A 21,750-nucleotide genomic window follows, 5' to 3' on the forward strand; every position below is an offset into this window, starting at 1 on the left:
GTGTCTCACATGGCTGGGAGGAATGCTTTGGCTGCTCTTGAACTTCAACCTATGAGCTAAGCCAAGGTTGTGTTGTCACATCCTTGGGACAGCTCCTGACTGCGTATGTCATTTTGCTGGCAGAACTTCACCAGGGTGTGTCTAGAGGAGACCAAAGACTTTGACTTTATTGTCGGTCATTAGAACTGAGATGGCACTCCTGGCTTCTCTGCTCTGCTTTCAGGGCAAGATCCTCAAGTGGTGTAAATCAGGGCCCTCCCATTTGAGCAGTGCTGCTGTAGCACTGTCTGTGTAGGCTGAGGGCCTGGTTCACACCTTCTGAACTGCTCTAAGACCTGTTCAAAAGGGAGTTATCTGTGCTTGGTACATTGTACTACCTGTAATCACAAATGATCCTGCAAGATTCAGGATATTGCAAATGCAGAGAGCTTTTCAACAAGTAATCATTTTGAGATTGCTGGAAAACTGAAGAGTTAGTGCTACTTAAAGGAGAATAAAATAAGCATTAGCACAAAGCAGTTTTTGCAACAATCAAGTTTGATGTATGTCCTGTTCTGCTTATAATGTTTCCTCAGAGCCCTTTTCAAGAAGGGGAAGCAACTTGTAAAAGCTGGGAATGCAGGGAAGAGCTAAATTTGCAGCCAGGGTTTCGAAGGAACAAACAAAGAAAAGCATATTTCCATTTCCATTACAGCAGAACATTCTTGGGAGTTCAGAGCAGCAAGCTGAGAACACGCCAGCCAAGCTGCTTCTGAACAGGAGGTGTGGAGCTGCAATGAGCTTTTTATCTTCAAGCATCTGCACTTAAGAAAGAAAGATCTTCCTGAGGCTTTTAAAACTCCTCTTTTTTGAGGGAGGGTCTGTTTCAGAGTAAGGAAAAGGGCTGGTCTGCAGCCCTCTGAGTGCAACATCGCAAACCTGAGCTTAAATTCTGCCAAATCCTACAGAAATCTGAGCCCCTCCATGCAGAAAGCCAGCTGAGCATCCTACCCCTTTCACACCCTATTCCAACACACCTCCCTCTTGCTTCCAAGTGCTGCAGTGTCCCTGTACTGACCCTTCCCCCCACTTCAAAGTTCTGCTTTAATCAGTCAAAGAAACGTGTGGAAAAACTGGCAGCTCAGAGGAGAGCTTTTGTTTGTACAAGAAATGTTTTCATCCGAGCGAGCACAACAATCTCATTACTTGGAATAGCCACACATGTGCTGGAAACCCAGACAGCAGATACCTTCTTTCCTCATCCTTTGTAGGACCAGAGAGATTTCTGCCTGTTTGATTCAGCTGCAGTGCTACAAAGTTATTAGCACTGCTTTTTTGGTGTCCCTAATGAGACAAGCAGTCTTCCAAGCAGCTCCACAAAAGCACTTTTCTCATCACCACTTAAAGCCTCGGACACTGTAGCACCAATAGAAACAAGAATGGAGACTTGCAGCCCTGCTGCTTCCAGCACTGGTTGGTCGTAGCAATTAGCTGTTTCCCCACAGATGGAGCTTCTTGTGCAGAAGGACAGCACAGAGAAAAACTTGTCCTGCTCAGAGAAACTAGTTTAGGAATCTCTAGTGAATGTGAAGATAAATCCTTCTGCTTTGGAACTGTTTGCATGTATTCTGCAAGCCTCCTGTGTACCTGCTGGATTCATGGGCCCTACAGAAGGGCTGGCTCTTACCTGAGGAACTGCCCTTCCCTGCCTTGGCATGCCCCAGTTTTATACACCCGTGGGCTCTTCTAGTTCCAAACTCTCCAACGTTAAATCCATTAAACGATGGGCATATCCCTGCCTGTAAGAGCCTGTTCTTTACCAACAGACCACCTTTTGCAGGGTGGTCCTGCAGTTATTTACATAATGAAAGCACTCTCTGAAAAGGTCGGTAGCACAGTTTTCTGAGCACAAAACCTTTCATGCAGCTGGGTGATGCACAGATGCCTGTGCATGGATTTTAGAGAACCTTTCTGAAGAGGGACAGCCCTCATGCTCTCTTTCTGGTGGGTGCCTTGGAGTACTGAGGCCCTGAAATGCTTTGCTGACCACTCTTGCTCTGTGTCCGGGTTCACCAGACTGTAGGGCTGGAGTATGTTCTTGGCATTTTGCATTTGATTTCCTTACAAGCCCATTTTGGGTGGAGAGGACATAATTTATTTTAATACATCTCACTCCCGATGCGTCGTGTTAACCAGGTGGGATTGGTGGGTAAGCCCATGAGAGGTAGCTGGGGCAGGAGCCAGCCCAGCTTTTTGGAACAGCTCCTTGTTGCTGTAGTTCACAGGGAGGCCCTGAGTTTGTCCACATCATGTGGGGCTGACATGACATGGGGTGTTCAGGCACCAGAACAGGCTCCCCAGGGAAGTGCTCACAGCTCCAAGCCTGGCAGAGCTCAAGGAGTGTTTGGAAAATGCTCTCAGGCATGTTGTGTGATTATTGGGGTGTCCTGCATTGGGCCAGGAGTTTGACTCAATGGTCTGATTCTGTGACCCTGTTCCTCAGGACTCTCACCACTCAGATTTCCTTGTGCCTTTGTCCTCACCCAGGTTGGGGGACACACCATGCTGCCTATCCGCTGGATGCCCCCAGAGAGCATCATGTACAGGAAATTCACAACAGAGAGTGACGTCTGGAGTTTCGGGGTGATCCTCTGGGAGATCTTCACGTATGGGAAGCAGCCCTGGTTCCAGCTCTCAAACACAGAGGTACAACAGTGCTGAGACACCTCAGCTGGACACTGTACTTTTTGCCATCTCTCCTCCCCAGGTTGTTTGCAAAGCAGTTTATACATGGATGGTCCCCTCCTTGGCCCTCCCTTGGTGAAGCCATAGGATAAGTGTCATTATCTCAGTTTAAGAGATGGGAAAACTGAGACCTGCAGGAATCAAAGAGCTCTGCCAAAGCCACGTACTGGCTAATCCTCAGCCCCTTGCTGCTAAGTTCCTGACGTATCTGTCATATCTCATAAACTCTCGGGGTGCTGCCAGAACTGGGGATACCCAAATTACTGCTGGGATCTAAGTCATGCCTTGAATTTCCCTTGCTTTCTCCTTTTGTAGCTGAAGTTCTTACTGCAGCTGCCAGCTTGTGAGAAATTGTTTTAAGCCTGATGTATTGCTTGTGGCACATTTCCTTGGGGTTTTTGCCATTGGGACATCTATGACATGGTTTTCCCCAGTTCACTGAGGGTGGAACCCATGGAGCTTGTTTGCCCTTTTTATTTCTTTGACTAGCAAAATTTGCAGCCCACCAGGACAGGGCTCCACTGTAAAAATGTTGAGGGAAGGCTGGCTGGGATTAGCAGGGTGTCACTGCTGAGGTTTGAGGCACATCAGCAGAAAATCATTGGAAGATTTTTGCTTGGAATAGCAGGAGGTATTATAGAAGAGGAAAAAGATGCATTGACATAGCAGTGTGTGGGAACCTTGAACATTTTTATCCTACTGTGTATCTAATGGATTTCAGAAATTTCACCTTTTGTAATGAAAAATGTGCATTTTCTGCTTTCTGGATACAGATCCCTTAATTAAGTGAGTTGCAGAGATGGCAAATCCAAGGTGTTGCTTTACAGCTCTAATCTTGCCCATTCGTGTGCTCAATGGGGCCTGACCGTATATCCCAAAGTAGCACACGCAAACATTTTAGAGGCACAAACAATGGAACCGACAGCGACAGAAGTTATTTGTCACGCTATTTAATGGCTGCTCTTGCATTTCCCTGCGAGGGTAAATACAAACACACACAAATGAGCACATGGAGCTTGAACATGGGCAATGGGCATGCTGGAGTGTGACAGCTCAGCTTTGTCCGTGCCTTCTGCCTCAGTTTCCTTTGCAGGGCAGTAGGGCTGAGAATAGCCACCCTTAATCATGGGGGGAGAGCTGTTTAAAATCTGAACAGATGTGGCTGTATTGGTTTGCTACCATCCCTGGGATAAAATCTCATCCTTCCCTTTCCTATTGGTGTATCCACTGCTTTCTGACTGCTGACCACAGTGTCCTGGTGGGAGGGAGCCACATGAGCTCTCACCTGGCTCATTTTTCACAATTTGTGGAGGGATGGGAAGAACCTGTGTGGCTGCAGAGGACTGACACCTCCACCAGCTCCTGGATGGCATGGCATCACAGCGAGTCCCTGTGGCAGCCCAGAAGCTGTGCCAGAGCCCCATGGAGAGGCAGAACCCATGGAGAGAAGGTCAATGAGCTTGTGCTGGGGTTAGCGTTGGTCAGTCTGGGATGCCCACTCCCTGCTGTGCCACCTGCATGGCCTTATACCCCCACAGCATTTTCAGCAGGTTTTTCCAAGGCTGGGAGAAACCCTCTGTGAGCAGAGGAACGAGGCAGGACACCACTCAGCCAGTCCATTAACTTCTCTCAGTGCCTTTCCTTCACCCTGGAGAGAAAGGGCCCAGCACAGGGCTCCTGTGCATGCCCAGTTATGTTAGAAACCATAACTCACCTCCTCCCCCCAGTCAGCAGCCAGCAGCTCAGTGGCAATGCTCTCTGCCTGCTGTGTCTTCCTCCCCTTGCTTTCAGCAGGTCCTAATCTCTCCCCTCTGTATTTATATGCAAACAGCAAAGTGATAAGTATCCCTTGAGCTGCCTGCTGGGACCATTGCTATTCATAAATGATAAACTCCAAACACCTCTTGCTGGGTGGCTTCCCTCAACACACTGCTTGGGACCGGTGTTTATCTGCAGAGCGTGGCAGGCCACTCGCACGCTGTGATGCTGGGACTCATCAACCCCAACCAAGGAGGCCAGGCAGCAATAGCTGCTCTCTGGAAAGTCATATTTCCCTTTCCTTTTTATTCATTCCTCCAGTAAACAATACCCAAAGAGACCCTTAGGGGAGTCTTTTCCAATGGCATCCCTCCGAAGAGACTTTCCTGTTATCCAGGACCTCACATTTTTCTCATTAGCAGCACAGATCTGACCCAAAAGAGAGTGATAGCATTGTAATTTTTTTTTCTCCATCACAGATGTGATTTGACATGAGATTTCATTCTTTTAGTTGCTTTTCTATATCAGAAGGAGGCAAATCTGACCTTGGAGAAATATGTAGGAAAAGATGCTCTGAACTCTTCCTTATAAACCTCTCCTGGGCTTCGCAATGGAAAGGACTCTTGGTTTTCAGACAAGAAAAATATAATTTCAGCTGTGCAAAATATTACTTTACTTTGGGGATTTTAAGAGGTTTTTTTTTCCTTCTTCATTTAGCAGGAAAAACTGACATCATAAATTAAAATCTATTTCATTTGCTTGTGACCTCCTCTTTGGAGAGTGCATTGAGGCAGGTAGGTGTCATACAGGGGAGGTTTTGGGATCTGAAAAACCGTAGCTGGAGAGAAACTTTTTATGGTAAAATTATCATTAGCAACGAACAGGTGAGCATTGAGGATCTGCAGATCTGAGATTTGGCTTCTCAGTGCTCCCATTCACTAAATGTTGCCACATCAGCCAAGCAGTAGCAGGGATGGGACATCCTCCATAGACTGCCCAGCTGGTGTTCAGTGTTCCTTTTCTTTCTTTCTTCTAGGTCATTGAGTGCATTACCCAAGGCCGAGTTTTGGAAAGGCCCCGAGTTTGCCCCAAGGAGGTTTATGACATCATGTTGGGCTGCTGGCAGAGGGAACCTCAGCAACGGCTCAACATCAAGGAGATCTACAAGATCCTTCACGCTCTGGGCAAGGCCACACCAATCTACCTGGACATCCTTGGCTAGCAGTGGCCACTTGTTGGAAGTCCCTGCTCCTTCCTCCCGTCCTTCCCTCCCTCTCCCCCTCCCAACCCCTTTGCCCCTCAGCTCCCAAGCAAACATCTTCATATAAACTCAAGTGCCTGCTACACATACAACACTGAAAACAAAAAAAAAAGCAAAACGAAAAGCAAACCGTCAAAAATCCCACCAAGAACAACAACCTGTAAGGCAGTTTGGCTTATATATATTTATAGATCTCTCTCTATATATAACTTCCACACCAATACAGAAAGAAGCTGCTGTTACAGAAAATTGTGAGACTATATATATATATATATATATAAAAAAAAAAAGAAACAAAAAAGGGAGAAAAAGTACTTAAAAATATATATATAATTAAAAAGAAAAAAAAAAGAGAAAGAAAGGAGAAGGTATCTTTCCCCCGAGCATTCAAGCAGTGATTTGTAACCCTGCTGTGAGTATGGTTCGGGCTGCTGGGCAGGGCTCTAGACTGGCTATGGCAGCAATGCCATCCTGGGTAGGAGCCCCAGGAAGAAAGCCTTGCCCTGGTTGTATGATATGCACTGAATGTGTGATATCAGTCCTCCCTTTTCGTCCTTGCCTCCCTCCCTCCTTGCCAGCCCGCAGGTGATGGGCACAAAGCCAGGGCAGTGCCCCTGGATGAACTCTCTTTTACCAACCCCTTCCCTCCCTTCCTCTCAGTCCCTCCTCATCCCTCTCTGCCTTCCTGCCTTTTTCCTCCCTCCAACATTTCAGGACAATTTTTCTAATTTGCTGATTCTTAAATGTATAGACTCAAGGCTTTCGAACACACAGTCAAAGGATTGTGGCACCTACGGGTAAAACACACACCGGGCAGCAGCCGCCCTCCCGCAGACTGCAGGCTCCTGCCCCAGCCCTCCCTCTGCCCCTGTGCCGGCTGCTGCCAGTGCTGGGAGAGCAGCGGGACCAAAGTGGCTGCACGTGGGAGTCGAGGGGGGGTCCTGGGGACCCGGTCCTGAATCATCCCCAACCCATTCCAGTGTGTGAGACAGGAGTGCTGCTCACCCAGGGCACCCAGCGCAGGCGTCACCTTGGGGGGAGCAACCCCACTCCTCCCCACCCTTATGGCTGTTAGTGGCCACAGGGTTGTTCTGCCTCCCTCAGGGCCAAATTGGCCCCCGGTATAAACTTTTAGTGAGCAGGGTTGGATCCTTGCTCCCCACGTGGGGGAAAGGCTACAGGGTGCAGACAGCTGGGAACATGCCTGCAACCCTGCTGGGCATGTCTGTGGGGTCAGCATATCCCAGCGCTCTTCCTCCCCATCCTCTCCCGTTCCCCATTCCTGCCCCATGCCTCAGTCCAATCCTCAGGCACAAGCCAGCGGGGGACAGGGAGGGGGACCAGGCTTGTGAGATGGCTGGGAACCTACCAACACCTGCCTGCAGCTCCCTTGCCATTCTCCTCACGTCCCCATCCCCTGAAAGGATTGATGCATCTGCCTTTGAGCTGTTGTGAAATGCAGAGGCTGAAGAATAGCTCCACAGGCAGCCCCGGGAGGAGGGGGGAAGGAGGGGAAGGTGCCTTCAGGAGCAGACGGCTCAGCGGATGGCCGCAGCGGCCAGCCTTGCATCTCAATGAGGAGAAAGGCCTGGCAGGCAGCAACAGGGGGTGGTGGGGACAGGGAGGGAGAGACAGCATCATCCTCACTATGGCCGATCTCCCCGGAGTGGAAAATAATCCCGACCTGGGGAAACGTTGAGTCAGACACTGAATCCTGCCTGTCCACACTGGGCTGAGAATACAAAACCTTTCTGGGCCTTTTTTTCACACGGATAATGGAGGATGAGGGGGAACCTCATCTTGGCAGCTGCTCTCAGGAGGCAGGGAACGGGCGGCACAGGCATTGTCAAGGCAATTTTGAGAAGGCAACAACTGCCAGCACAAAAATAGCTTGCTCGGATGTGGCACTCGTGGAAGGCAATGCAGATGGGGGAAGAGGAGACAGAGAAGGGATCTTAGCTCCTTCCCCATGGCCAGAGTAATATTCATGTCCAGGATGCGAGGGGAGATAGGTGACTCTGGTTGTGGCTTGCACTGAAAGGGAAGATCTTGCCTCCTCTCCCCATCCCCCATGTCCCCTGACAATCAATACCTCTCACTCATGGCACTGGGAAGACCTGGCTGATGGTTTCAGACAGAGGCAGGGGACACTGACATAAGGAGGATTGTGGTGGCAACAGCAGCCGTGGGTTTATTCTGTGCCTGTGTAATGAGCAGTGTGAGCCTGGGGTGGCAGATGACGGGTGGCAGTAGACACATGGGAGTAAGAACATAACTTTCCTCTGCCTATAAGAGAGATCTGAGCTAGTGGGACAGACTGATGCCAGTGGGACAGACTGCCATTGAACAGGCCCCAGCTGCTCACAGCATCACCACTGATGGTGTGGTCACGGCCAAGGGTGTGGACCAGCACCGGGAGTGCACACACAGGAGCACTGTACCACGCCACCTCTCCACAGCAGGATCTGGCTCTTTTGGGAGAGGATATCCTGCTTACTTAGGTCCACCTTTGAAAGGGGAAAAGGCTGGTTAAAAGGTTGCTAGCCCCAGCCTGGCTCTCTTTTTGTGCAGGCTGCTTTGGCTGAAAGGATTGGAGATTCTGCACAGGGAGAGAACAAGCAATGGCTATTAATTGCCCAGCATTTCCAGAAGAAAACCCTCTCCTGGGTCTGCCTATCTCCTACCCCAAGTGGCTTCTTGCTCTTGTGGCTCCCAGGCACTGTGCCAGGTTATGCAAGACCACAACTTTGCCCACTCCTCTCTCTCACTCTCGCGCTCTCATTTCTGTTTTGGCCAATGTTGTGGGCTTTTACACTATCAAGTCACCTGCAGACACTCTGTTCCCAGCTGATAAGATTCCCTTGTCACCATTCTGCACAGCAGATACATCCTCCCTTCCTGACTTCTTTCCTCCTTCCCCTCCTCCCCAGCACCGCCACCCTGTCCCTTTCACCACCTCTTTGTACAGTCACAACAACGAGGTGAGCTCAGGAGCTGAGGGTGACACTGAGCCTTGATGCTGCATGTTTAGGCTTAGGTGGTCTCTGAGGAGAGTTTATGGGTCCCCAGAAGATGGGAAGTGGCTGAGACCAATGCTCAGGCTCTGGCTGCTTTACTCTTAGCCCCACCACATGTGGTGACTGCCTTGGAGAAAGGTCCTGTTGTCAGAGTTAATTGTGAACTGTTGCTCAGAAGAGCTGGATAAGCTGCAGTTCTGTGGTGTGACATCTGCTCTGGCCTCCTCAGCCTGTCATTGTTGAGTGGAGGTTTGCTGGGGGCAAGGAGAAGATTGCTTTGTGCTCAAAGACGTGAGAGAAACTGCTGCATCCCTTTTTGGCATGACTGTTTTGGAGGGGAAGAGGGAAAGCAGCTGTGCTGCATTCCTGGTGAACACCCTGAGACCTCATTTCCAGAAGCACTTTCCTGGAGCAGAAGAGAGCTTCCCATGGGCATGGACTGGTGATCTTCCCTGTAGGAAGAAGGGCTCTGCAATGGGGCTACGTGTGAGGGGAAGAAAAGCAGATTTTGGGGGAAACTCTCACGGAGTATCAACATCTGAGTGTTTGGAGCCAAAGAGAAATGAGCTCATGTTTCTTTATTTGTAGGAGAGATACTTCCCTATGCCCTGCCTCTATTTAGAGCAGAGAGCTATCCCTGCTGCCTGGGAACACCCCCAGGTCTCACCCTGCTCTGAGGCAGGCCAAATTCCCAGGACATCCAGCCAGACCTTCCCCCCACCCAGCCTCTTCCATCTGCAGTTTTCTCAAGGGACTTGTGAAAGAGAGATGGAAGGAGCACCAGACAGAGCACAGCTGAGAAGGGGCCATAGGGTCTTTCCTGTCCCAGCTGCATGCTGCTCCCTAAAAATTAAAATTATTGGTACCAACTCAATCACCCAAGGGTGTCACCAAATGATGCTTTCTTGGAGGTGAAGGTGCTATTTTGGTGCATGGTACAGGAGGTGGTATTTTGGTGCATTGCCAGGGCTACAAACAGCAGGCAGTGAATGTGGCTCCAGCCTCAGGGTCCCATCAGTGACCTGGTTTGTGTTCTCCTGCCATTATTTTTCCTTCCACCCCAGTCTGTCAGGTTGCAAGACAGAAGCCGAAACGTAGCAAAGGGAAGAGACGCAGAGATCTGCCAGACTGGAAGTCCATTCTGTCTCCTGCAAAACTTGTCCATCTGGTCTATTTAGATATCCCTCAATGCATGGATTCTGGGGGTGAAAAAGTCTGAGCTGCTTCATTTCAGGCCCATGCTTGGGTCTTCAGGGTGTTGAATTGCAGGCAGCTGACTCTGGGAACTGTGCTGCCCAGACAAATATGAAAACTGTGGAATGCCTTTAAAGAGGCTGTTTGCTTGAGAGACATCGTTAGCTTTGAGCTGTTTGCTTGTCCCCAGGAGTGGGTGGAAAAAGGTGAGAAAATATGTGGAGGAATAAAAGAGCCAAGGAAAGGGAAAGGCTGGTTTTAGAAGACAACTGAGTATCTTGGGTTGGGAAATCAAGACAGATTTGGGGGGTGTGGTGTAGAATTTTAAGGAGCACAATGGATACAAGCAAAACCAAAAGAAAATAGCAACATGCTGCAGCTCCAGGAAAAGTTAGCTATGAAGCTGGGCACATACTGGTTTGAAAAGGAGGCAGAAACCAATAAAATCAGGGGACCATTTATGCAGGTGCAAAACAAAATCACTAGGTTTTGTGCTTTTCTATGATTTTTTTTTTCCTATAAGAAAATGCAACTAAAAGAAGGTCTGAAAAGTTATGCTTTTTCAGGGGCACAGAGAGAAGTATAATACTATATGAGCTGTTTCCTTTCTTGGGAAAGGCTCTTATTTCCCAGAACTCGGATGTATAGGTTTCCTTGAGCTCAGAATATGGGCTGAAGAATGCAGACATGGTCACCACAAGCACCCAAACCCAGAGGTAGCTCTGAACACCCGATCAGCATTCAGTCTGTGTGAAGACACTATTTTGTTCAGCATCTTAAGAAGTTTTTTTTTAAATCTTTCTAATTTCCTCCCTCCCCGGGGAGTATCTACATCCTTTCCTGATCTGGCCAGGAATCAGCTGAAGCACTACAGCCATGGCTTCTACCCAATGTTTTCGTAACAGCTCTAGGTGTGTTCTCTGGCTGTAAGGCAATGATGAGAATAAGCAAGGGGAATAAAGGAGATTCTGGCTGTGATTCCACGCTGTGGTGGCTCCTCTGATAGCTGGAAGGATCTGGGCATTTACAGGGCTCCTCTGCTATGAGACTCACAGGCGCAGGCATGTCTTGGTGCAACCCAGAAGTTTTGTTCTCCATTCGCGTTCAGTGGCTTTCTGAGGGATGGTGGGCTCATGGAGCCTTGGCATAATGGTGCTGTCTCCAAATGAGTGCCAAAAATAGAGGAAGAGAAAATTCCCCTCTCAGAACTGCTTTTCAGGAGCAGATAGACTTGCTTAACCCTCAGGTACCTTCTCCACTCCTGCACCAAGGCGTCTCTTACATCAGTACCCATTTAATGTTTAAACAGCTGCTAAATCCTAAAAATTCTTTTCCCTTTGCTGCTGTCCTTGAAAGTAGAGATATTGAGTTTCAAGCCTGGAGAAAGTAGATGTTTTCAAAACATCTGTTCTGGCTGGCAGTGTCATAAATGACACAGGCAGAGATGTCAGTTGCTGCTCTGGGAGGAATGGAGGAGCATTCCATCTCTCCTGTGCCTCTTATTCCTTTCCAATGCAACACTGAGCCATGAAACCACTCCCTGAAAGAAATGATTGGAGTCCTATTGCTTGCAATTTTGAAAAACTGAGCTGAGGAAAGAGATAAGAGACCAAAGAGAAGGAAAGACAAAATATTCCAGCTTTCCCTAAGGGTTAAGCTGGTAGGTTGGTTTCATGTTGGTGGCTTGAGTTTCTCACGGACACAAACTGACAGCTCTTTTCTGACTAAAAGAATGACCACTGGTTCCTCCTCCCTTCTGCATGTCCCACAATTTTTGCATCTCTGCAAGGTGAAAAGAAGCATGACAAATCTAACCATCACTTCCCCACACTGTCAGGAATCCTCCATAGGAACTGCTCTCCCTCCCAGCACAACTGACTGATCCCGCTGCTGAAAACTGGAACAGTTTTGTTCTGAGGGGGAGTTGAATTGCTGAACTACTGGCTGCTTAGGACAAGGTCCCAGCAGGGAAGAGCTGAAATACCTCTAAAGAAATCATACCTCTGGGAGGTCCAAGTCTCTTCTTGCGTGCTTTCTCTCCCTCTCTGCTGGCTTCCAGCCTCTCCAGTCTTTGCTGCTTGATACTCAGATAACTGAGTTTCTGCATTCACTCCCTTTGCAGAGTGTGGAGCACAGGTGAAGCTGTTTGATTTCAGTGTGGTAGGTGAGATCAGATTTCTCCCTCCATGCCCTCTTCTTTTTCTCCCTGTGCAGCTCCCGTCCTTGCAGTTCTCAGGACTTGACTAGCAGAGTTTTTAAATGAAGTGAAAGTCTTAATGTGAGGTGAATCCCAAGACCACAAACAGTTTGGACTTCAAACAGTGAGAAAATTGGCGCCGGATGATTCCGCACACAAAGCAGAAAACTTTCATTTCCTGCAGGCAGGATGGAATTGACTGTTATATTAAGACTTCAGAAGGAGCACTGCCCTGGAGTAATTTCAGTGCTGTCAGGCAGTGTTGACATCTAGATTAACCTCTGTGCAGTGAATTTTACAGCAAAGCTCATTGTAATGCATGTGGGGTATCTCCTGTAAATCCCAGCTGAAGCCCACAGTGTCCCACCCTTCTGCACAGGAGAAAGGGTCGGGGAGCAGCTGCTATCATTTTTGACCCCAGCAAAGTGTGACTCCAACCTCATCCAGGCCAGTTCTGCTGAAACTGATTTTCTGCCGTGCTAAAGTGACAATAGCTCCAGCCTGTATTTTTTCCTTTTAATTCCCCAAAGAGGTTTACATCACAAGGCTGAAATTTTTGCCAGTGAAAAACAGCTCCCTTCATGTATCCAGCCAGCAGTGCAGTCCTAATTAAAAGGCACTAGTTAACTAATGGCAATTAGCTGCTTGCACTGATTAACTCCAAGACATACAATCCCCACACACAAAGCTCTGATCAGATGTGATCTAAATGGCAGACAAGCTCCCAGCTGATGTGAGATGGTGGCATCCAGTCCTACTCACCAGCACACAGGCACACAATGAGCACTGCCTACCAAACTAAAACTGCATGAATTAAAGAAATTCACACAGTTAACTCAGTGCAAGTCAGAGGACATTGCAAAAGAAGTCTCTTGTCTCCTGAACTGAATGCTCCTGCTGATAAGTTGAAAGCACATGCCTGAGCCCAAGCCCTTCTGTCTTTTGCTGTAAGAGGAGATTGAGCAGTGGGATTTCCCAGACAGGACCACAACGGCTTCTTCACTTTTGTGCTGGCAGAGACAATCCTGTCTGTGGTTCTTAAGATGCATCTCTCAGATGCACTTTGTGAAAAAAACCACTAGCATGGAAAAAAATATGGAAAAGGAAGGGAAGGTTTCTTTGTGTGTTTTTGCCACACCTCCTTATTCATGCACTTATTTTCCTACTCAGACATTGCTATGCAGTCTGCAGGATGTTCTAGGCAAGAGAAAAGCTATCAGGTGCTGCAGAGATCAACCACTAGCCCTAAGGGCAAAAATCTCAAGAGTACTTCTAGAAATCTCTTTCAGAGCCCATCCATCCTCTCATCCACAGCTCTTCATAGTAGGCTTACCATTATATTTGCCAAAGGTTTTGGACAGCCTGTGAAGAGGTGACATATCTTCAGTTTCCCCTCATCTTCAGAAGGAATTGTGACATTTCTGTAATTTGACCCATCAGGAAGATTCCTTCAAACTAACATTTATTACCCCCAATCAGAATACAGATGAAAAGGCTACCCAAGGTTGTAGAAAAGGTCAAGCTCTTGCTTTGGACTGGAATTTGCTTTGGAAGGAATTTGATGGACCAATTTAACCACCACAGCACATCAAAACCTGGTGGCTTCATTTAAAAAGTAATCAGTATTGTATTTCGCTTTAGACATCCGTGCATTAGTGTTCTGCAAATATGATTTCCTCTTTGTTTGCATTATTGATGCCATAAAATGTCAGACACATTAAAGAAAAAAAAAAAAGAGGCCAACCTTTGGGGTTTGGAATGATTCTGGCTGAATTGCAGTTGGGTTACTTTTCTTTTTATTTCCCATGGCAGCGATGCGCTGTTACTCATTCTGCTATTGTTTTACAAAGAGCTCTCTCTAAGTGTGTTTATTCAGCCAACCGTACTTCAGGAAACACATAACCTTGATATTTTTTGCTGTATGTGGCAGCGTGTGTGAATGTGTGTTGGGGAGAAGAGGTGGAGAGGAGAGGTGGAGCTTTTTACAAGAGCCCTCCCATGTCTGGTAGTGTGTTGGCTTTGTGCAGTGCTGCATGACTCCCTCCTGCTCAGGTGCCTGGTTTGATTTACCCTCAAGAACTGACTTTTGTAATCAGGATTTGAGGTCTTCTGGTTTAGCCCTGCCCAGAATCTGTCATCTGCTCTCACCATTCAGCAGCCATCTGCTCACAGAGGTTCCTAGATGTCTATGCCACAGAGATTACACAGTAATTGAGTCTCAGGCATGCGGCAGAGGAGTTTTAGCTCATTCTGATCCTGGACCAACAGCAAGTTTGCTGATTTAGCTTGGTTCCCACCCAAGGTTCAATGGCTACAGTTCCCAAGACAAATACTCTTAGCTGCTCAGTGCTTTTTCTCACAGACTATTACAAGTACAGCCTTGGCAGCTGTAGCTCTCTGCCTCACTTCTCTGTAATGAATGGAGATCCATTTTTCAGTGATCCTGGGAATTTTTTTGAAGGATATTCTCCCTCTTAAAATCTAAGAAATTCTCAAGTATTGTCTTCTTGAAAGTAAAAGTGAAGAAATAAGGTGGAAATATCTCCCTTAAGCAGGGATTTTCATCAGTGGTAAAATTTCAGCTTTTCCTCCCAGTGACAGCAAGACTTGGGTGCAGGGGCAGTAGAGTACAGTGGAGCAGCTTAAGGAAGGGACTCAGCTAGGACCCAGACTGCAAAGTCATCTGTTCACCTACTAAGCCATTGCCAGCTTCATACAGGAAGAAATCCCCAGCTTTTCTTAAGCAGATTCCTGCCCAGCTTTCTTGTTCCTACTCCAGTTCTGAGGAATGACCTTCAGATGACCTTCAGATCTCCTTATCTCACACAGATCCTTCTCAGGGCTATCCAAACAGCCCAAGGAAGTGATGACAGGGGCTGAATGGGTGTGTAATTCAGTGCCTTTCTCTCCCTTTTTCATCAGGGGCAGAGATAGTGAAAGTGACAGAACAGAAAAATTATTTTCCCCAACAGCAGCAATCCAGTTTCTTTTTAAACTCCAATATTTAAGATGCCATACAGCAGTACCTATAAATATGCCTTGAAATGTTGAATGAGCACAAGAGTATATTTGATTTTGTTTTTATGCCTATAATTTCTCTCACCAAGAATTCAGCTGTTACTCAGCTCCCAGCAGGTTGTTCTGATTGCTGGAGAGATGGTTGGGATTGATTCCGGCTGTGACCTGTTCCAGTCCACCCTCATTCTTATGTAGCTAGATTGAAACAATAGAAACCAGCAAGAGACTGAATTGTTGTTCCTGTGAAACTGAACCTCCTTGTGCAACTCCGGAATAAATGCTGAAGGCATTGAAGACCCACAACTTTGAAGTCAGTAAGGGCTGTCTGTAGATACAGGGAGGCACTGAACAGATGTTAGGAACAGAATGGCAGGAAAGAGAAATGCTACAAGAGAATAAAAACAAACTAACAATCCTTACATCAGAGAAGACAGTGGTTGGTTTATAATACAAGAAAATCCACTGGTGTCCGTGAGAAAAGACTCAGAATATTCACCCTGGCAACCAAGAACATCGGCCACCAGGACAAGAGCAGCTCTATATCCTACAAACCTCCTCTCACTTTTAATTTCCTTTTTCTCCTTCTCCCGCTGATACAGAACAAATCCTGGCTTATGGCCTTCCTGGAAACTGAAATTAAGAGGCAGATTTGGGAGACGATGAGAGAGACCAGATCCTGCTGGATGATACAACAACTTTATATCCCGGCACATTTCAGCAGCAAGTGCCCGGTGTGCCCTTCCTCTTAATTTTTTCTTTCTTTCTTTTTTTTTTTTTTATACAACCCCTAATTGGTGCAAGTAGTGTTCACAAGGAACCTAAAACAGTTCAGTGCCCATTCTCTCGGTGAGATGGGGATTTCAGCAGACGGACAGACGTCGTGAGCCGCGTCCCTGCGGATCAGCACCGCGGACAGCGGCCCCGCCCGCGCCGGTCCCGGCCCGGCGCTGCGGCCGCCGCTGGAGGAGGAACCCTGCCCTTGAGGAAGGAACCCCGCTTCGGAGGGAATCATGCCCACACTGCCCAGGGAGCTGCCGTCTCACCCTTCTTTCGTTCCTCCCATGTTTTTTCTAGTGTGAAATCATTATCTGGTGTCTTGTTTTCAAGTGATGGAGGAGGGATGGTTTAAAACACAAACCAATCATTCCGATGCAAGAGAGAACCATTTTTTCCTTCAGAATTAAACTATCTGCCCCGCTTCTTCCTGCAGTGGTGTTCAACCTAAGAAGGCTCCATCTCTAATTTAGGTTGTGAAAGGTTCTTATCTTCTTGTCCATTGGGACAGTTTGACAAATGGAGAGATATTACACTGGTAGCCCTTTAGAAACAGAATCCTTATTTTATTGGAAGCATCATGTGATTCAGATTTCAGCCATCAATTACATTTACTGTTGGTAAAGGGTAAACAGACAAATCTCTTGGAAAATTGCAGGTAAGGGACATATAAATGACACTGTGGCCACTGAAAGTTATTTTCACATTAATCCACAAAAAAAAAAAAGAAAAAAAGAAGCTACATTACTGTGTAGTGGAGGGTTGTCAGAATCACAGAGTCATAGAATGGTTTTGGTTGGAAGAGACCTTAAAAATCACCTAGTTTCAACTCCCCTACCATGGGCAGGGACATTTTCCATCTGACCAGGTTGCTCAAAGCCCTGTTCACTCCAGCCTTGAAGAGTCAGACAAAGATGAAGAGCCATGCAGGCACCAGGCAAGGCCCCAAATGCAGAAGCAGTCTCATCTCACAGAGAAAAAAAGGCAAGTGTCTCAGTGCTCGTCTTTCTCAGCCAGTGTATTTGGGATTTCATCCCACAGGTATTCCTGGATCATACTAAGGAAAAGAAACCCTTGAATTAGGGTTGAACATCTCCTGGACCTATTCATCGAGGAGAGAAGCAGTTGGGCAGGAGCATGCAGGCTCATTACATCTCTGAAAAATTTAATGTGAAGAAGAAAAGCTGGAAAAGTAGGCCAGAAAGTTGGGTTACTCCCCCCACTCAACATATGCTGCTTTCTAGAAGCAGTTTCCTCCGTATCCCACCTCCCACACAGTCCCCAGCTGTGACTGGAAGTTACTACAATGGGACGTGTGGATGGACACTCAGAGAGAGAGGACTGGGAGACAAGAGAGAGTCTGAGACACAAGACTTCAAAACTCGTAAGTAGCAATACTGAAAGTGAGGAATTAAGGCCAGACTTCTGATGCTTAGGGCTGACTGGAAGGCAGAAAGGATGAGCTTGCAGGGGATGGCAAAGATGATTTAAGAAGGGGCTTAGAGAACAAAGGATGCTAAGAGGAGGGGTCAAAGGAGCCTACTGGGACACAGGGAGAGGAAGGAAATGGTCAAGGACTGGATTCCTGGTGAAGGGTCAGTGATCATGAGGGTGGTGAAAGTCAGATAGGAGCTGCAGTGAAGCAGAAGACAGCCCTGGTTGGGGAAACACTGTAGATGTGAGGAAAGAGCCCCTACAGAATGATGAGTGCCCATCTGAATGAGTCCTGAAGGTTTCTCCAAACCTTCAGTTCTGCTGGGCTTCTTCCAGGCCCACATTCTCTGCTTCAAACCTGACAAACACCATAACTTTCCCTGCATTTATTTTGCTGTCTGACAGCTCTGGTTTCAGTACTAACAGTCTAAATTGTTTTAGTTCCCCTCAATCCTCCTGTTCAACCCCCACAACCAGCTAATTCCTTGTGTGAAGGAGAATTGGCTTTTTTTTTTAGGTTTTCTATTCTTTTTTTTCCCAGAAATGTCCATTAATTTTTCAGCTAAACTGGAAGGCAATTTTTTGCATGAGAGCTTTACATAGATAGGCTTAAAGCAGAACAAAAAATAAATAAATAACTATACTAAATTACCTCCCCCTCCCCCACCTTGTCTTAATGAAGTGCTGTTTTACATAAGTTATTTCAAGAGAAATGAAGTATTTTTGGGCAGGCAAGTGATCAACATTTATTTAGCTTTCCATGAGTGTTGCAACTCCCTCTGAATCTTCTGGATCAGGCAAGGAGGCAAGGTTTCCCCAGGTAAAGACTGAGGATACACAACTTTCTTGGGTGAAGGCTGTCTTGGGGTCTTCAGGCTGTGTTTGGGAATGTTTTTAGGGGCTGCACTGTGCACTTGCCTCTGGTAATTTCTCCAAGATTTGTGTGTTGAAGCAGTGCTGTTTATCAGTGGTTTGAGTGGCAGTGTGATGGCTTAGGCAGAAAAATTACCCTGATTTCCTGTGCTGGCCTCAAAAATCCCCCATGCACCTCCCAGAAATCTGCAAGGGTAGACTTAATTTCCAGGAAACTCTTCCTTCTCCCAGCTGAACTGCCCTTCAACAGCACAGGCAGGCTTGGCCCCCAGAAGGTGCTGCTCCACAGCTCTCTGTGGCAGGCAAGTTGGTGCTGAGAGGAGGATGGAGCTACAGCTCAGAGGAAAGACATTTTGGTGGCATTTGTGTTGTTACTATTATTTAAAACAGCTTATTTTAATCTCTGCTAATGTCACAGAAAGTCTGCACGAGCAGAAATCAAATCCTCTGGTGATGTATGCTGAATTGATTTCTTTTGTTCGGCAGACTTTTTTCTATACTATGCACCGATCCACGTTTGCTTAGTCTGGGGCTTCTTTTGCATCTTTTGAATCCAATTTGCAATTTTGCAACTGAATTGATGGTTCTCAACCTTCTCCAAACCACAGTCTCCCCTTCTTCAAACCAAAATTCACCATTTTCCCCTGCTGGGAACAAGCCAGGTTACCCCTTAAGTGAGAACCTGGTGAGAGCAAGGAGGTTGTGATCGCCTGCCCACCCCACTTCCACTGGCTCCAACTCAGAGGATGAGGAACTCTGATCTGAGTTTTGGCCAAGGTGCGGTCCCTGCTTGTCCCCTACCCACCACACTGTGTGCATCGAGCGCGCTGCTACCCTGGAAGGGGATGACTGATACAGCGTTAGTCACACTTACATGTAGAGTTTTTAAATTAAGAATTTGCAGTGAGGTCCAGGGACCTGTTAAAGTGCTGAGGTATTTACCCTCCCCAGCCTTCCCTTCCTTCCTGCCCCGCTTTGGCCCTTCCCCTCTCCCCAGCCTTGAAATGAAACAGAAAATTATTTTTTTAAAACTGTGTCGATAATTTATGTTTAGTATAAAGGATGATTTAATGGCATCACCAAAGGTCATTTTTTTCATCTCCGTGTTACTGCCCCAGCCCCAGAGGCTGTGCATCCCCTCTTTCCCATAACTCCACTGCCCTCCCTGTCATTCACCTCACACATCCCCTGTCACCACCCCACCCCAGCGTTCCACGCACCGGGCACCTGCTTCAGGTTCAGCCAATGACCGATGGAGAACAGAGATTTCAAAACGAAACCTCCACTCCAGACCACCACAAACTGGAACCATTTCCACCTTGAAAACAGTCAGTTGCTGCAAACGACAGGCAGACTCATTTCTTGAATTACGTAAGGTTTTTTTTAAAGCCTTTTATACCTATTTACGCGTGCGCGTGCATGCACCTTGTGTGCACAGCGGTACCTGTGTGCACAGATGCACACGAATCTCTCTCTCAAGTATAAATATATTGTATGTTAGAGCTGTAAATACTCCTTGGTCATGTGTCTATGTCTTCTTCAAAGTATCATATCCTCAGTGTTATGTTAACAACTCCATTTATTGATTGATGAAGCTGTGTGTAGACCTGTACCCTCCTGACATAGTTTATGTAGCTCTCTCTTCTCAAATAAAGTACAAAACTACCACCAGCAGGTCCTCCTCTCCTCTTTGTTCCATGCTGAACATTCAGCTTTAATTCATAGAAGTCTGATGCAGTTGTCAGCCATCCCAACAGTACAGAAACCTTCACATGATGCTTTAGGAATGTTATGTTGCTGGTCAGGCCAGCAAGTGAAAGAGTTGTTGACAAAAGGTAATAATCTGTAGGTAAAATGTTGTTCCAACTGCAGTAAATAAAGATCTCCATACTGATCCGAGTCATCCTTCCCACCTATCTCCAGGTACAGCCTACACCAATCACAGCTCCCTTCATCCCAGTAGACACAACAGGAGTCCATCCTCCTTGTCCCCTGTCAGTGGGTCTCTGCACAGTTGCATCAACCAGCCCTCCCACAGCGCAGGAATCCCCCCCTTACCTTAAAAGGATCCAGTCTCTTGTCATGTTGTTGGCTCGTTTCTGCTTGGATTGCTCAGCCCCCAAACTCGACTCCAATCTTGGGGTTGGGAACAAGACTAAGGATTATAGCAAAATCCACTGCTGTCACTTGCTTCCCCTTGATTCCAGGCTTCATGCTGAAATCACAGGAACCAGAGGATATTTACCACTGCAAGCTGAATAAACCCCCTCTTTGCACAGATACTGTAAAAAACTATAAAGATGATTTGTGAAGTAACACTTAATTTACTGCGACTGACACCAGACTCCAGCTGCCAGAAATTTGACTGACAATTTCTATTTATTTATATCCTGCTATACAATATCTGCCTTAATGTTGTAAATTTTTCTGATTGGAATTTCACAGTGTCTGCCTGGATATTTATTGATCATAAAATAATCTGCACAACCTGTTAAAGTCAAGGCAGGGAGAATGGATGCCAGAGAAATCACTCGTCAGGATCTGGGTACCAGTGCCCAGGTAACAGAAGATGCTCAGATGCTATTTTTACAGCATTATGTATCACTGAGAGCCAGTCATTTGAACTGCTTTTCTGCTGTTTCCTGAAAGCCTCTTCTGAAATGCTTCCAAGAGCCTGGTACTGAGTTCCTGCCGGCAACTCCATATGGACCCTGCAACATGCCTCATTTGCAGCTCCTCACCGTTGAGAAATCCCACCTTTACAGTGAAACCTGGTGTTTTCACAACTGTTCCTTCAGACAGCCCACGAGGGAAATGTTTGGCTCTTCCTGCAGCAGCAAGACCACTTTTTTTTTTCAACTATTATTTTTGGCAGGCAAAGACAGAAGCATTCAATTTCTGCCCACGAGGGAAAAATTGTAAAACTTGGTCCCAACTGGGAGTTCCCATATTGCCTGGTGAGGAGTCTCTTACTTCATTCACAGCTTCAACCATGCAGCTTTTCAGTATCTCCAACAGATTTTGCCTTCTGAGTTTGGGCTTTTTTTAAGTTATTCTTTTGTTTCATTTTGTTTGGGTTTTTTTTCCCTAAGGGACTTTTTTCTCCCCTGTGGAAGTTAGAGGCGTGTGCTCTCCTCATGTGGGCGAGCACAAAAACGTACTTTGGTCATAGCCAAATGCACCCTTCCTCCCAAAAGTCAACATGTCCCACCCCCAATCCAGCATACACCCACTTTCTCACCAGCAGCCTCCCAGTGTGACACCCCACCCTACCCTGTGCACACACACGCACCCCCCACTCCAACCCACCATTCTTCTGCCTTCTCCTGCTCTTGTCCAACAGGAATTTGCACTCTTTCCTGCAAATGCTGCACTGGCTATTCATTCCTGCTGCTTTCTGTGGTCCCAAACCAGGCCTCACCTCACCCCTCATCAAACACAGCTCCCTTGTCTTTCTCAGCATTAGAATAATAAACCAGCAGCTGATGGTTTGCCACATG

The 21,750-nt window shown here is 47.0% G+C and overlaps 1 protein-coding gene across 2 annotated transcripts in view; it reads left to right on the top strand.

Moving 5' to 3' along the window:
* The window catches only part of NTRK3 (neurotrophic receptor tyrosine kinase 3), a 219,922-nt gene extending 200,001 nt beyond the window's left edge, over window positions 1-19,921 (top strand). For both annotated transcript variants that reach the window (XM_010391033.4, XM_039557355.1), the window contains 2 exons: window positions 2,527-2,685; window positions 5,519-19,921. In XM_010391033.4, the coding sequence (XP_010389335.2) occupies window positions 2,527-2,685; window positions 5,519-5,704 (345 nt within the window). In that variant the 3' untranslated portion in view covers window positions 5,705-19,921. The remainder of the gene's footprint in view (window positions 1-2,526; window positions 2,686-5,518) is intronic.
* The last annotated feature ends 1,829 nt before the right edge of the window (window positions 19,922-21,750 follow it).

This window comes from Corvus cornix, chromosome 10 (assembly GCF_000738735.6).
Source record: "Corvus cornix cornix isolate S_Up_H32 chromosome 10, ASM73873v5, whole genome shotgun sequence".
Classification (NCBI taxonomy): domain Eukaryota; kingdom Metazoa; phylum Chordata; class Aves; order Passeriformes; family Corvidae; genus Corvus; species Corvus cornix.